We start from the raw sequence: 13,432 nt of genomic DNA on the forward strand, positions 1-13,432 counted from the left end.
CAAGTTTTTGCTTCCACCGTATTCTTTCCCTTCAGAAAACAGTATTTAATCAAAACATTTTTTTCACAATAACAAAAGTTGCTTCACAAAAGACGCTCTATCTCACAAACTAATTGACTTACAGACGTCAAATTTTGTCACGAATCATTTGAAGGATGGTACTATATAAAAATAATATGCATTTAGTACTAGCGACGCCATCTATGTGTCAGGCCGGGGACTTATCAGCCAACCTGTTACATCAATAACAACTACTTATGTCAAGTTTCAAGTCGGTAGCTTGTTTCGTTCGGAAGTTAGCGTGGTTTCAACAGACGGATCGATAACTATATTTTTTCCATTAAAAATCAGTAAGAAATTAAAACTTATCGTAATTTGCAAAACTTTCTCAAAAGAACTTCCATGGAAGCGAAAAAGTCAAACGGCACATGTTCATATCCCAGCGGGGAGGAATTTTTTTTATTTTTTATTATTATTTTTAATTTTTCTATTCTTTTTTGCGAAATTTAATTGTCCAAAACTTAAATTTTCACTTAAAACGGCCTAATTCCGTACTTTCTAAGACTTGCCCAAAAGGATTGCATCGGGAGTGAAATAAAATCTATAAGGGAGCCCGGGATGCGCTTTAAAAGAAATGTTTGTGGACTTGTCCAAAAGGATTGCATTGGAAGTTGAAAAAACTTGATGGGGGATTCCAGGATGCGCTTTAAAAGAAATGTGTGTGGAGCAACTTCCATTTTTTTACTGGGATGTAGGCATTTATGCTTTAAATTCTTAGCTGCCATAACATATAGACAGGAATCTGTCTGTATGTTATGGCATGTACGGCTTCATTAAGCAAAAATTACATTCCGCTAACCGATGTATCGAGTCATGAGGAAATATCAATATCCAACTTGAACTGTAGCATCTCTACCAACTTCAAACAAATAGCCTTCATGGAAATGACACGTTTTCATTTGGACAATTTGCCAAAGGTAACAATAGGTTACAAAATAAAAAAATGCCACTCGGCCACACAAACATGAATTTTGTGTGGGTGAGTGGCTCATATTTGCATGATTTGGTATCGGATTTGTTCACTCAATTGCTTATAACTTTCAGCAGATCACAATACATAAGAACAGTCAACTCTCATCAAATGTACATTTTCAGTTGCAATTTTTGTAGCAATTTTTTGTATTTTCTCTTTCTCAGGAGTCTTCCACTAGCTATGTAAGTTTCTTCTTCCTGATTTCAAAAGCAATCTTCTGCATGAGGTTACGCAAATGTTCTACACCTCGTAAAATTCTTTAAGGTGCGATGGTGCGTAATTCTGCCTTGAAAAAGAAATATAGGTGCGATTTTTTCATTTCTATCCAAATTTCCTTGTTGGGTTGTAGCTTTTGTAGAAGCTTCTGAAAATTTGTTCAATTGGATTTGTTCTAATTTGGCTCTTAATCGCTTTAAAACTATTTCCTTATTTATGATTTGTGATCTTTCTGTGATGTTTCCAAATGTTGCATTTACCATTTTTTAGTTGTTTTTCGTTTTTATTTTTTAAATGAAAAATTTAATTTTTTTAATGAAACAATGTTCAATTTTAGGCAACAACAAAAAAAATACATTTCCCCCTTTATGGAAATTTATTTCGTGCACTTAATTTCTTTTTATTTGCATTTTAATGCTATGTCAATACTTGTCGTATACGCGTTTGGTTCGGGTATTAAACTAATTTCCTATTTTCCTACAATTAATAATCTTTGTTTGAAATATTCGAACAGTTGAATCTGTAATGTTCACGTGTTGGCTACCAGCACCACTCGCCCCTTTTTGTTTCTATCTTTAAATCCTTATCGGCTATAACAACATTGAAATCAGCTGTCCTTGGAATTGCTGGTTTTATTCATTAATATGGTATACTTGGTTATCTTCTTACAATAAGTGTCTCATATATCCTCTTTCGAAAGCATGTTTCCTTCAAGATTTCTGTGCTGTTCCAACATTTGTCCAATGTCTGACATTTTCACCATTTATCTACATGTTATACAGACAACATTTATGCCTTTTCCATTGTATAGTTACTTCCGAATATCAAATTACAATTTATATTTTAAACGTTAATTAGGACAAAATGTCAACAATATTTTTTGACATTTTGATGATCCTTTGAAAGTCGCCTGATGAATTAAGGCTACCATATAAATAATTCTACCATGGGAACACTTCATAAAATAAAAAAGTTAGTTATTTCTGTATAGAATTGTGATTTTACTCAATTATTATTTTTTGTAAATTTTTTTTTGTTTGTTTATTACCCATTTTTTTCTTTGTTATCTTCATATAAACTAGGGAGTACTAAAAGATATTTGGCATGTAATAATATTCTCGGCTATGTAAAACAGTTTGCTTAGGAAACGAAATATTTTCGAACAATTGGTGTGATAGCGGAGTATTGTCCGATATTTCTGTTTATAGTGGAAGACAATGCATTATCGATTTGCGTCACCCAATTGGGTGCAATGATGTTATCAGGCCGAATTATCTTATCTTGGATTTTACACTGAATTCATTCACATTTCTAAAGTGCCCCCAAAGCCGATGATCGTCGGTTTCAACAGGCTAACCGACCCAACCAACCATCCACATTCCTAGAACAAACCTACAGATTGTGACCCCGTATATGCATCGTACATTAGCAAGAATTCTTCCAAACAAACAAACCAAAGCCAGACAACCAAACAAACAAATCAACAATCGAACGAATACTAAACCGCAACGAGCAGAGAACGTGCGACGACAACATTGTGTATAAAAATTATTTGTTCCTAAAATCTCCCAAATATGCAATTGCCGCGTAGCGTATGCTAACATATACGAGAATACCCAATCAGTCATGTCGCATTGTGTACTCGATTGTCAGTCGTCTTGAACTCTGAACCTCTGACCGCCAATGAACTCTGCCACAGCGGTAGCACAACCAATACTACAGAGAGCACTACCATGCATTAGTGTGGCTGAAATCAAATATTATAGATTTGAGGAAGATAGGAAATTGGCTTGCGTCATACCAAATGTTGCAATTACCAGATTAGTTTAATACATGTTTGTAATCTTTTAGTTGTTTTTCGTTTTTATTTTTTTTTTTTAATGAAAAATTTAATTTTCTAAATGAAACAATGTTAAATTTTAGGCAACAACAAAAAAAAATTACATTTTCCCCTTTATGGAAATTTATTTCGTGCACTTAATTTCTTTTTATTTGCATTTTAATGCTATGTCAATACTTGTCGTATACGCGTTTGGTTCGAGTATTAAACTAATATGGTAAATGGTTCGATCTCCTCAGTAGCTAATTTCCTATCTTCCTACAATTTATAATCTTTGGCTTAAATCAAAGACAATAAACTCTAGGAAGATGGGAAATTGGCTACTGAGAAGATCAAACCATTTACCGTGTTAGTTTCATACTCGAACCAAAAGCGTATACGACCAAAGGTAATAAAAGAGGAAGGTGGGAGATTGGCTACTGAGCACATCAAACCATTTACCACATTAGTTTAATACTCGAACCAAACGCGTATACGACAAGTATTGACATACCATTAAAATGCACATAAAAAGAAATTAAGAGCACGAAATAAATTTCCATAAAGGGGAAAATGTAATTTTTTTTGTTGTTGCCTAAAATTTATCATTGTTTCATTAAGAAAATTAAAATTTTCATTTAAAAAATAAAAACTAAAAACAACTAAAAGGTTACAAACATGTATTAAACTAATCTGGTAAATGCAACATTTGGTATGACGCAAGCCAATCTCCCATCTTCCTCTTTTATTATCTTTGTATACGACAAGTATTGACAGCATTAAAATGCAAATAAACAGAAATTCACTGATATGCTCCTCAGCAGATACTGTCGTAAATCGTAAGGTACACGCAGAGAAAAACATGATTGTCACAATCATATTCGAAGAGCAAAATAATATTATAGGAGCTATTTTTGCGGCAACCATGTAACATTTTCACCTGCAACCATGTTGGCTCACTGAACATGGTTCTAAGAAAAATAAAATTGTCCTCATCTAAATTGTTATTATACTGATAAAAAGAATTTTGTTTCCATTAAAAGACAATGGTAACGATCTAAAATGTTATGGTATTCGTCAAAAATTTTTTTCTTCCAGTTAAAAGAACATGGTCACAACCTAAAATGTTTTGATCTTTATGAAAAAAAACCTTTTTCGTCGTCGAAAAAAGGACGTCACTTGAGAAAAGAAAACACAAAATTCACTTTATTTATTTGTTTTTATTTATTTATAAACTAATTCATTGTTTATTTGTATTTACTATGTCGCGCAAGCAAACATCACATATTTTTACGCATTCTATTTTGGTTCAATTTCAACAATAAGTAATCATTTCCAAATTTACTTCGTGCCCATCAAATGTACCAATGCAGACATCATGTAACTGAAAATAAAAATAAATTATACCATATAACAAAATGCAGAACAAAAACCAGGTACATATTTTTCAATTACACTTTCCTTTTTTGTGTTCACATAAAACCACGTGCCACTTCTGAATAAATAAATTAACACAAAACACAGTTATTCCGTATTCTCCGTCCATTCCAAGAAACAATCAACACACGACTGACGCGCAAATTGAAAATCGTGTGTACCTGCTCAATGTTTTTATGAAATTCTTTTCGCTGCAAAAGAATTAAATGGTCACGAAACAATGTACATGGTCTTTATGGCCATGTAATGGTTCTAGACATGTCTATACGTAACCTATAAAAATAATTTTCTCTCTGCAAAAAAGGAAAAAATTGAATGGTCAGGTACATGATTTTCCCGACCATATAATGGTCTCAAATTCTATCATTTAAATAATAAAACATATTTGTGGCATTTCATCACATAACATAACACATCACATAACCAAAACAATTTTTAATTAGCATGGAAATTGGTTCTAATAAGTCAAAAAGTGAATTTATAAACTTCTCTCTAACCAGCAGTTCAGTTATGCAAAACTTAAGTAGTGGTTTTTCTTCGCTGTCAGTTTTTGCAAAAATTTGTGGAAGGTTAATTATGAGCGTGCACAGATCGTCACGTTTTCCGCACCATCGACTAGTACATAGTAATTTTGGCATGAAGTCTCCCATTGAATTAAGCCTACTAGCCTAGTCTACTTTTTTAAATCCGTTAATGATTTAATGAAAATTCCTAAGAATTAAAACTTCTTCGAACCTATCTTCTTGGATATCATCGAATTCGCTACTCAACTGGCGCGGCTGAAGTATTTTGAGTTTACGACGTTTTTTACTTTTTCTACATTTACGACGCGTCGCAAACCTAAAAAAGTTTTATACAAACCATTTCAGGTGTTCAGTCCATCTATAATGACGCAGCGCTACACAGTGGTTCCAAATCGCTTTTTTGGAAATAATTATGCAACTTTTGAATGGGTGAAGATATCAAAATAATTATTTCTTTGTGTGAAAGCTGTGGTGTTTTCCTCTAAGTTTGTGGGTCCACGGGCTTTTCTGTAGGCGTTAAAAAATTGGTCAAATTGGTATGAAATTTTGCTTTACCGGTCAAATCCGCAATTATGTTATGTACCGATTTCGGTGATTTTTTCTTTGTAAAAGCGTTCAAAATTATGGGATGTCATTCCAAACTTTATCTTAAGGATTATTTTTTCTTGAAATATAGCATAATTTCTATTTCGAGTCTATAGTCGAGTCTGAATTTGGAAACATAAGTTGTTGAGAGGTTTTTCAACAGGTTGTAACTTGAAACATAGCATACTTGAAGACGAATCTGAATGTGGAAAGATCGTTAACACATTTTGAAGGAATTTATGCGCTATGAACAAAAATATAAAAAAATTAGAAATTTCTTTCCTCATATTTAAAAGAGAATTGTGTCTTAAAATTATACTTACTTCACTTCGTTTCTTCTGCTCGGAGTCACTACCAAATTCTTTAAAGTAAACACAAAATCTACGGAACCGGGCAAGCTTTATTTAGTGAAGCTTTAAAACCCTTAACATGTTCAAAACACGAAATGAATTCTGATTACTTCAGTGTACCCAGAGCAATCATACAAATATTGTACCACGAAATTTTTCTTTTATTTCATATATTATTAACAAATACGTGAACCAGCGTTCAGACCAATCCATACCGTAAAACTATAGATTTATGATCGCGAAAAGTGATTACAAAGAAGTAGATTTTCTGGCTTGAGTAAAGTCCAATGTGCAAAACAATAGGCGATTGTCAGAAATAGACGAGATTTCATCAAATAAAATTGGCATCACTCTATCTGAAATGAAAATAAATTAAGCAGATTCGGTTTGCAGTTTGGGGCAATTGGAGTCGGCATAACACAGGTGACAATCGATATATCAACAGGAAATCGTGAAAAACTTCTTATCTCTATTCATAAGATTCCCACACGTAACTTAACACATAGCTTAGTGTAAAAAAATGGATCGAGACTATAACAGGTTGGCTGATAAGTCCCCGGTATAAGAAAAACACATTTTTTGGTGTCAAAATTCGTTTTTATCATTCAATATAGTTCCCTTCAAGAGCGATACAACGATTATAACGACCTTCCAATTTTTTGATACCATTTTGGTAGTACTCTTTCGGTTTTGCCTCAAAATAGGCCTCAGTTTCGGCGATCACCTCTTCATTGCAGCCAAATTTTTTCTCTGCGAGCATCCTTTTGAGATCTGAGAACAAGAAAAAGTCGCTGGGGACCAGATCTGGAGAATACGGTGGGAAGCAATTCAAAACCCAATTCATGAATTTTTGCCATCGTTCTCAATGACTTGTGGCACGGTGCGTTGTCTTGGTGGAACAACACTTTTTTCTTCTTCATATGGGGCCGTTTTGCCGCGATTTCGACCTTCAAACGCTCCAATAACGCCATATAATAGTCACTGTTGATGGTTTTTCCCTTCTCAAGATAATCGATAAAAATTATTCCATACGCAACCCAAAAAACAGAGGCCATTACTTTGCCAGCGGACTTTTGAGTCTTTCCACTCGGGTGTATTACGAGTTAACAGCTGCAAACACCGCTCAGAATCATCAACACGTTGTTGTTTCTGGTCAAATGTGAGCTCGCGCGGCACCTATTTTGCACAGAGCTTCCGCATATCCAAATATTGATGAATAATATGACCAACACGTTCCTTTGATATCTTTAAGGCCTCTGCTATCTCGATCAACTTAATTTTACGGTTATTCAAAATCATTTTGTGGATTTTTTTGATGTTTTCGTCGGTAACCACCTCTTTCGGGCGTCCACTGCGTTCACGGTCCTCCGTGCTCATTTCACCACGCTTGAATTTTGCATACCAATCAATTATTGTTGATTTCCCTGGGACAGAGTCCGGAAACTCATTATCAAGCCAAGTTTTTGCTTCCACCGTATTTTTCCCCTTCAGAAGACAGTATTTTATCAAAACACGAAATTCCTTTTTTCCATTTTTTTTTCACAATAACAAAAGTTGCTTCACAAAAGACGCTCTATCTCACAATCTAATTGACTTACAGACTTTTGACACGAATCATTTGAAGGTTGGTACTATATAAAAATAATATGCATTTAATACTAGCGACGCCATCTATGTGTCAGGCCGGGGACTTATCAGCCAACCTGTTATAGCTTAATTGGATTATATACACCAGAAATAAATTATGATAATTTTTTGGACAGTTTTTTATATTTTTTTGATGACATTTCTTCAGCTAATAGGGCCTAGCGCATTGGAGTAAATAAAAAAATTTAATTACATATTTCGCAACGTTTTGTCAATGTATGTCGACAATACCAGAAACTTCCGATATACTTACTATTTTAGCTAGTACAAACAAACATTTTCTTATCTGCGAAATTAAATCTTACATAAACGAAGTTTCCTTTTGTTTGTAGAAATTGTTGTAGAAGCTGTTTTGTTTAGGTTAATAAATAAAATACCATACCATGTTTAGGAGGAAAGAAGTATTTTTTTCTATCGTCAAGAGTACAAAGAGTTCTTGTCCTTAAAATTTAAATATTTTGTATTTATTTCTTTGATGCAAGGATTTTCCCCGACCAAAATTCGCATTTCCAATAAAGCCGCATTGTCTTTAGAGTTAGAAGATTCGAATTCTATAGAACTGAGACCAATTTGTTCGTAAATTACAATTGGAATTAAATCTTCCTTTAAATTTGGTGATTTATAACTTGACTATAAAGGTAAAACGAAAAGATGTCTTTCAAGACCATAAACGTATTAAGGTACTGTGGGGAGGGCTCCCTCCAGAAATACATTAGTCCTCCCTGCCCGAAATTTGAAAACCCCTTTACGATTTGCAACTATATATTATTACTATATTCGAGATAAAGTTCAAGATAATAATTTAAGAACTCTTCTTACTTGAAATATTGCACAATTTGTACTTTAAGTCGAGTTAGAATTTATCTTTTTAATGTGTGGTTGACATGTTTATTAAGGACTATTTATGATATTACATGAAACAACAGGCGTAAAAACGAATTAAAATTTGTGTATAAAGAATAAATTACGCTAAACTTCAAAAGTGAATTGCGTCTTAAATTTTTGTGTTTAAAAAATTCAGCCCGTAACACATTTTGTTTACACCGAAACATATAAAAACATACTTTTCTTTCCGTGTATTAATATTTTAAACATTTAATCGTCTTTTTCATAAAAACAAAATCTACACGACTTTTGGTTTCGATCGAAAAAATCTTCAATTACACTGAAAAAAGCATGCCCGGAACCAAAATTAAAGTCTTTTAAAAAAGTATTAACGACATATTAAATTTGTAAATTCGCACTCGACTTCAAGTAGAAAATACGTATGTTTCAAGTAAAAACCGTATTTAAATTAAAAGTGTTGAAAAACATCTCCTATTTTTAAACGCTTTTTGGCTTTGTTGTAAAGATGCAAAAAGACAACAACATAAATTTAAAAAAATTCTTCACAATTATCAAAGAAAATTTGACCTTAGTCAAACAAAATTTTCTTTCATTTTAGGATTCACTTAATTATAAGGAAAAAACGACTTTATAGAAAATTTTATCCGTCTTTTTAAGCAAAAAACGCATTCGTATTTTAAGGACATGAAATCTTTGGCCTCACGACAATATTTTTTTCAGTTTATAACGAAAACACATTCATTTGAAAAGGAAAGGCATATTTAGAAAGGTATTTTCAAGAAATCAGCTGATTACTTTTTTTCTTTGTCGGCAGAATTTTGATGATCAGTCTCTGTTTATATTCTAATATATTTTATTAATGACTTTGGTGTAGTTAAAGGGGGGAGTATTTCTTCTTGCTATGATTATATATTCTAGTTTAAATATTCTGTGTTCACGTTTCTGCCATCATTTTAGAGCAAATTGTATATTTCAAAATTTGTTTGTATAAAATATTTATTTTAAATTTTTTGATTTTTATTTGTCACAATTGTCATATATTGTTTGCGATGATTTTGACGTATGCCAAATGCGCAGTTTTCGGCGGACCATGATTTCAAGCCAAGCTGTTTCCTTCAAACCATATTCAGGAGTTGTACACGTTCTAGCGTGATAGCATTTTATTTTTGTTATTAGTAATTTAAATTATAAATTTAATTCCAAAAATTATGAGCGGTCGCAAGAAACAAGATTTTATTCCTTGATTTTATAAACGCAAAAAACTTTCCCTCCTATTGAAATATTTTTTTTTTCGAATTTATTTATTGTTTGTATTTAAAATTGTATTTGTTATATTTCTCTCAGCTGATTCTGAACTTTTTCATAACGAGCAGTGGATGTGCAAATTATCTTATTTGTCAGATATATTCGAGAAACTGAACAAATTAAATTTGTCTCTTCAGGGGATGAATACAAATACATAATGCAAATACATGATGAATACAAAAATAAATGTATGGAAATGTTTAGTCACAAATGACAGATTTGAAATGTTTTCACCCACGAATGATTTTGTTACTGAAAATAATTCGGATTGCAATGTTATCAAGACGATTATAATTGATCATTTGAAATCTTTGGAAGAACCATTCAAGAAATATTTTCAGACAGATATTAACAGTCATTTTGATTGGGTGCAAAAACCATTCAATGAATCAATTCAAAACATCACACATCTTCCAGTAAAAGTTCAAGAAGAATTCGCGGAATTTTCGAGCGATACAAATTTAGAATTAGCTCAAACAAACTTAAATTCTTTTTGGATTAAGGTAAAAGGCGGATTTCCAATACTCTCCGACTTAGCGATCAAAATGCTACTCTCATTTGCTACCACATACTTGTGCGAATCAGCGTTTTCAACGCTTGTTGCAATTACTTACTAATGTTGAAACAGCACTGAGATCTACGCTCTCTGAAATAATCCCGAGATTGGAACTACTCTGTAAATTAATGCAAGCACACCCATCTCAATAAGTTTTTTGTTGTTGCTTCTGAATTTTGAATTAATTTTAATTTTTATATAGACATGCATACGCATTTTTCGTTTGGTTTCTGCATTTTGATATTAATTTAAATTTTTTTTTGTAATAAGAAATTTATAGTAAATATGTTAATCTGCACACCCTCAAAAAATCGCTTCTCTAACATATGTTCCAAACATATTTTGCAGGAAGCGCATATATTATTGGATACTGCCGAAATATTAATATGTTTGTTTTATGTGAACATATTATATGTTTGGAAGCAATTTGGGCCCACAAATATTATATGCTTGGAAGAATTTTCCCCACAGATGATTGTGCTCATTCCCTCACATAATTTTCATGTCCAGGAATTTTTTTAGTTCATGGCACCTATTCCTGTAATACAAATAATGTTGAAGAAATTATTTAATTTTGTAATTTTTTTAAATTTTACCTTTCGCCTGGACGGAGAATGGAGCCATAGCCAACGCACTATCCACTACGCTACGTAGCTGTTATAGTCACCAGTAGACAATTATCGTTATAAGTTACATTTATACAGCATAGTTTGCAGCGCCCACGAGCCCATGGAAACATAACAATGTTTAACAGAAACGTACATTTGTTGGCCACATGGAGCAGTGGTTAGCATGTCTGCCTCGCAATAATAATTTTTTATTTTTTTTACTATATTAAATTTTTATAATGAAACTACGAAATGTGGGTTATTAAAGAATTACTCACCCTCAAAAAAAATCGCTTCTTTAACATATGTTCCACACATATTTTGCAGGAAGCACATATATTATTGGATACTGCCGAAACATTAATATGTTTGTTTTATGTGAACATATTATATGTTTGGAAGCATTTTGAGCCCAAAAATATTATATGCTTGGAAGAATTTTTCCCAAAGACGATTGTGCTCATTGCCCAACATACTCGTAATTTTCAATTCCACGAAATATTTTAGTTCTTGGCACCTTTTTCTGTAATACAAATAATGTTGAAGAAATTATTCACTTTTATAAAGTTTTTAAATTTTACCTTTCGCCTGTACGGAGAATCGAACCGAGTTTGTAAGCCAACACACTATCCACTGGACTACGTAGCTGTTATAGTCACCACACGGATGAAAAAGACTGTTTTTCATATGTTTGGCTATAAACATGATATGTTTGGAACACAAATTTTTAAACACAATATTTTTGAGTGCAAGCATATAATGTTCATAAACTAGCATAACATGTTTGGGACATATATGTTAATATGTTAGAACATATTATGTTTGGGACATAAAATGTTTGTAAATATAATATACTTGGATGCAAACATATATTAATTTAGAAATAGCCTATAAACATATAGGCTATTTCTAAATTAAGCGCATTTAACAGGGAGCGATATTGAATTAAGTTGGTGGTTGTTGCTTGTTATTACAAAATTAACATTTTATTTTTCCCTGGGAATTGATCAGCTACTTCTTTGATCCTTACAAACTGTGTGGTCCGCTGTTCGAATCCCCGTCCGGCAAAAGGTAAAATTAAAATTAAAAAAATCATAAAATTGAATAATTTCTTCTACAATGTTTGTATTACAGAAAAAGGTGCTAAGAACTAAAAAATGTCGTGGAAGTGAGAAAGATGTGGGGGCATATACAATTAGGCAGAAACAATATTTTGAGCATTTAGGTCGAAAACCTATGTTGTTAGCACCTATATTACCTGTTTATTTTCATAATTCATTATGATTGTAAATATATAAATAAATAAATAAAATTTTGAGCACAATATTGTTTGGGAGAATTTTTTTAAGCATATAATATTTTTGGGTGCAAAATGCTTCCAAACATATTATATGTTCACAAAATAACATATTGGTTTTTGGAAGACAACATTATTGAATTTGGGTGCAAAAATACAAAATGTTTGGAACTTAGACTACCCAAACATATATTGTTTAGACCAATATGCTTTCAAACATATTATATATTGGAAGAGATCAAACATATAAATGTTTGGGCAATACCCAAAAATGTATATGCTTGAAGCAAAATATGTTTGGGAGTATATGTTACAGAAGCGATTTTTTATGAGGGTGCAGTAAATAATTATCGTTATAAGTTACATTTATATAGCATAGTTTGCAGCGCCCACGAGCCCATGCATACATAATATTATTTAACAGAAACATACATTTGTTTGCCACGTGGAGCAGTGGTTAGCATGTCTGCCTTGCATACAAAGGGTCGTGGGTTCAATGCCTGCTCCGACCGAATACTTTTTTTTTTAATTTACACATTTATATTCATACTATATTAAATTTTTATAATGAAACTTCGAAATGTGGGTTATTAATCATTTTACTGTCCCAACTCTAAAAAGAGTATAGTGCCCTTTCGTTATTTTTATGGAGACCCCTGATTTCTTTTAACGAACCAAGAAAAAAATTATGTCCATAATGCCAAAATGATAAACAAAACACATGTCTACATATACATAAAATGCTGCTCTCAAGGCGAAAACATATGCTGTTTGTTTTTCAAATGTCTATTCTCTTGGTTCCGAATGTCTCTTCTCTTTATTCAAATTAAATAATATTTAGACTTAAGCATATCAAATGTTTGGCCTCATCATAAAACAGTTTTCCGAAACAACATACAAGCGGTTTCACAGAAATTGTTCTCTTTTGATTCTTTCGCTGTGTTATGTTGATATCTTTCGTTAACTCTCCCGGTTTCCATCTCTTTCTCTATACTCTCTCTGTCGCTTTGAATAAAATATCACAACATATGTATGTTTAGTCGAAATTTGTAAATATATATAAGTTTGCATTCACACATATGATTTTTATGAAACATTCATGCCCCAAACATAATATATTCTAACATATTAACATAGATGTCCCAAACATTTAGTGTTAGTTTAGGAACATTACATGTTTGCACTTAAATATATTGTGTTTTAAAATTG

At 32.3% G+C, this 13,432-nt stretch overlaps 1 protein-coding gene across 1 annotated transcript; it reads left to right on the top strand.

Moving 5' to 3' along the window:
• Positions 1 to 9,932: 9,932 nt before the first annotated feature.
• LOC142224945 (SCAN domain-containing protein 3-like) lies at positions 9,933 to 10,379 on the top strand. Its single transcript, XM_075294723.1, has one exon. It carries the CDS (start codon positions 9,933 to 9,935, stop codon positions 10,377 to 10,379), a length of 447 nt encoding a protein of 148 aa, XP_075150838.1.
• Positions 10,380 to 13,432: the final 3,053 nt, after the last annotated feature.

The sequence above is a fragment of the Haematobia irritans genome, chromosome 2, assembly GCF_050003625.1.
Source record: "Haematobia irritans isolate KBUSLIRL chromosome 2, ASM5000362v1, whole genome shotgun sequence".
Classification (NCBI taxonomy): Eukaryota; Metazoa; Arthropoda; class Insecta; order Diptera; family Muscidae; genus Haematobia; species Haematobia irritans.

Bases quoted from the DNA above. Each gene is read 5' to 3' on its own strand.
- LOC142224945 (XM_075294723.1), top strand. From the start codon at position 9,933: ATGAATACAAAAATAAATGTATGGAAATGTTTAGTCACAAATGACAGA.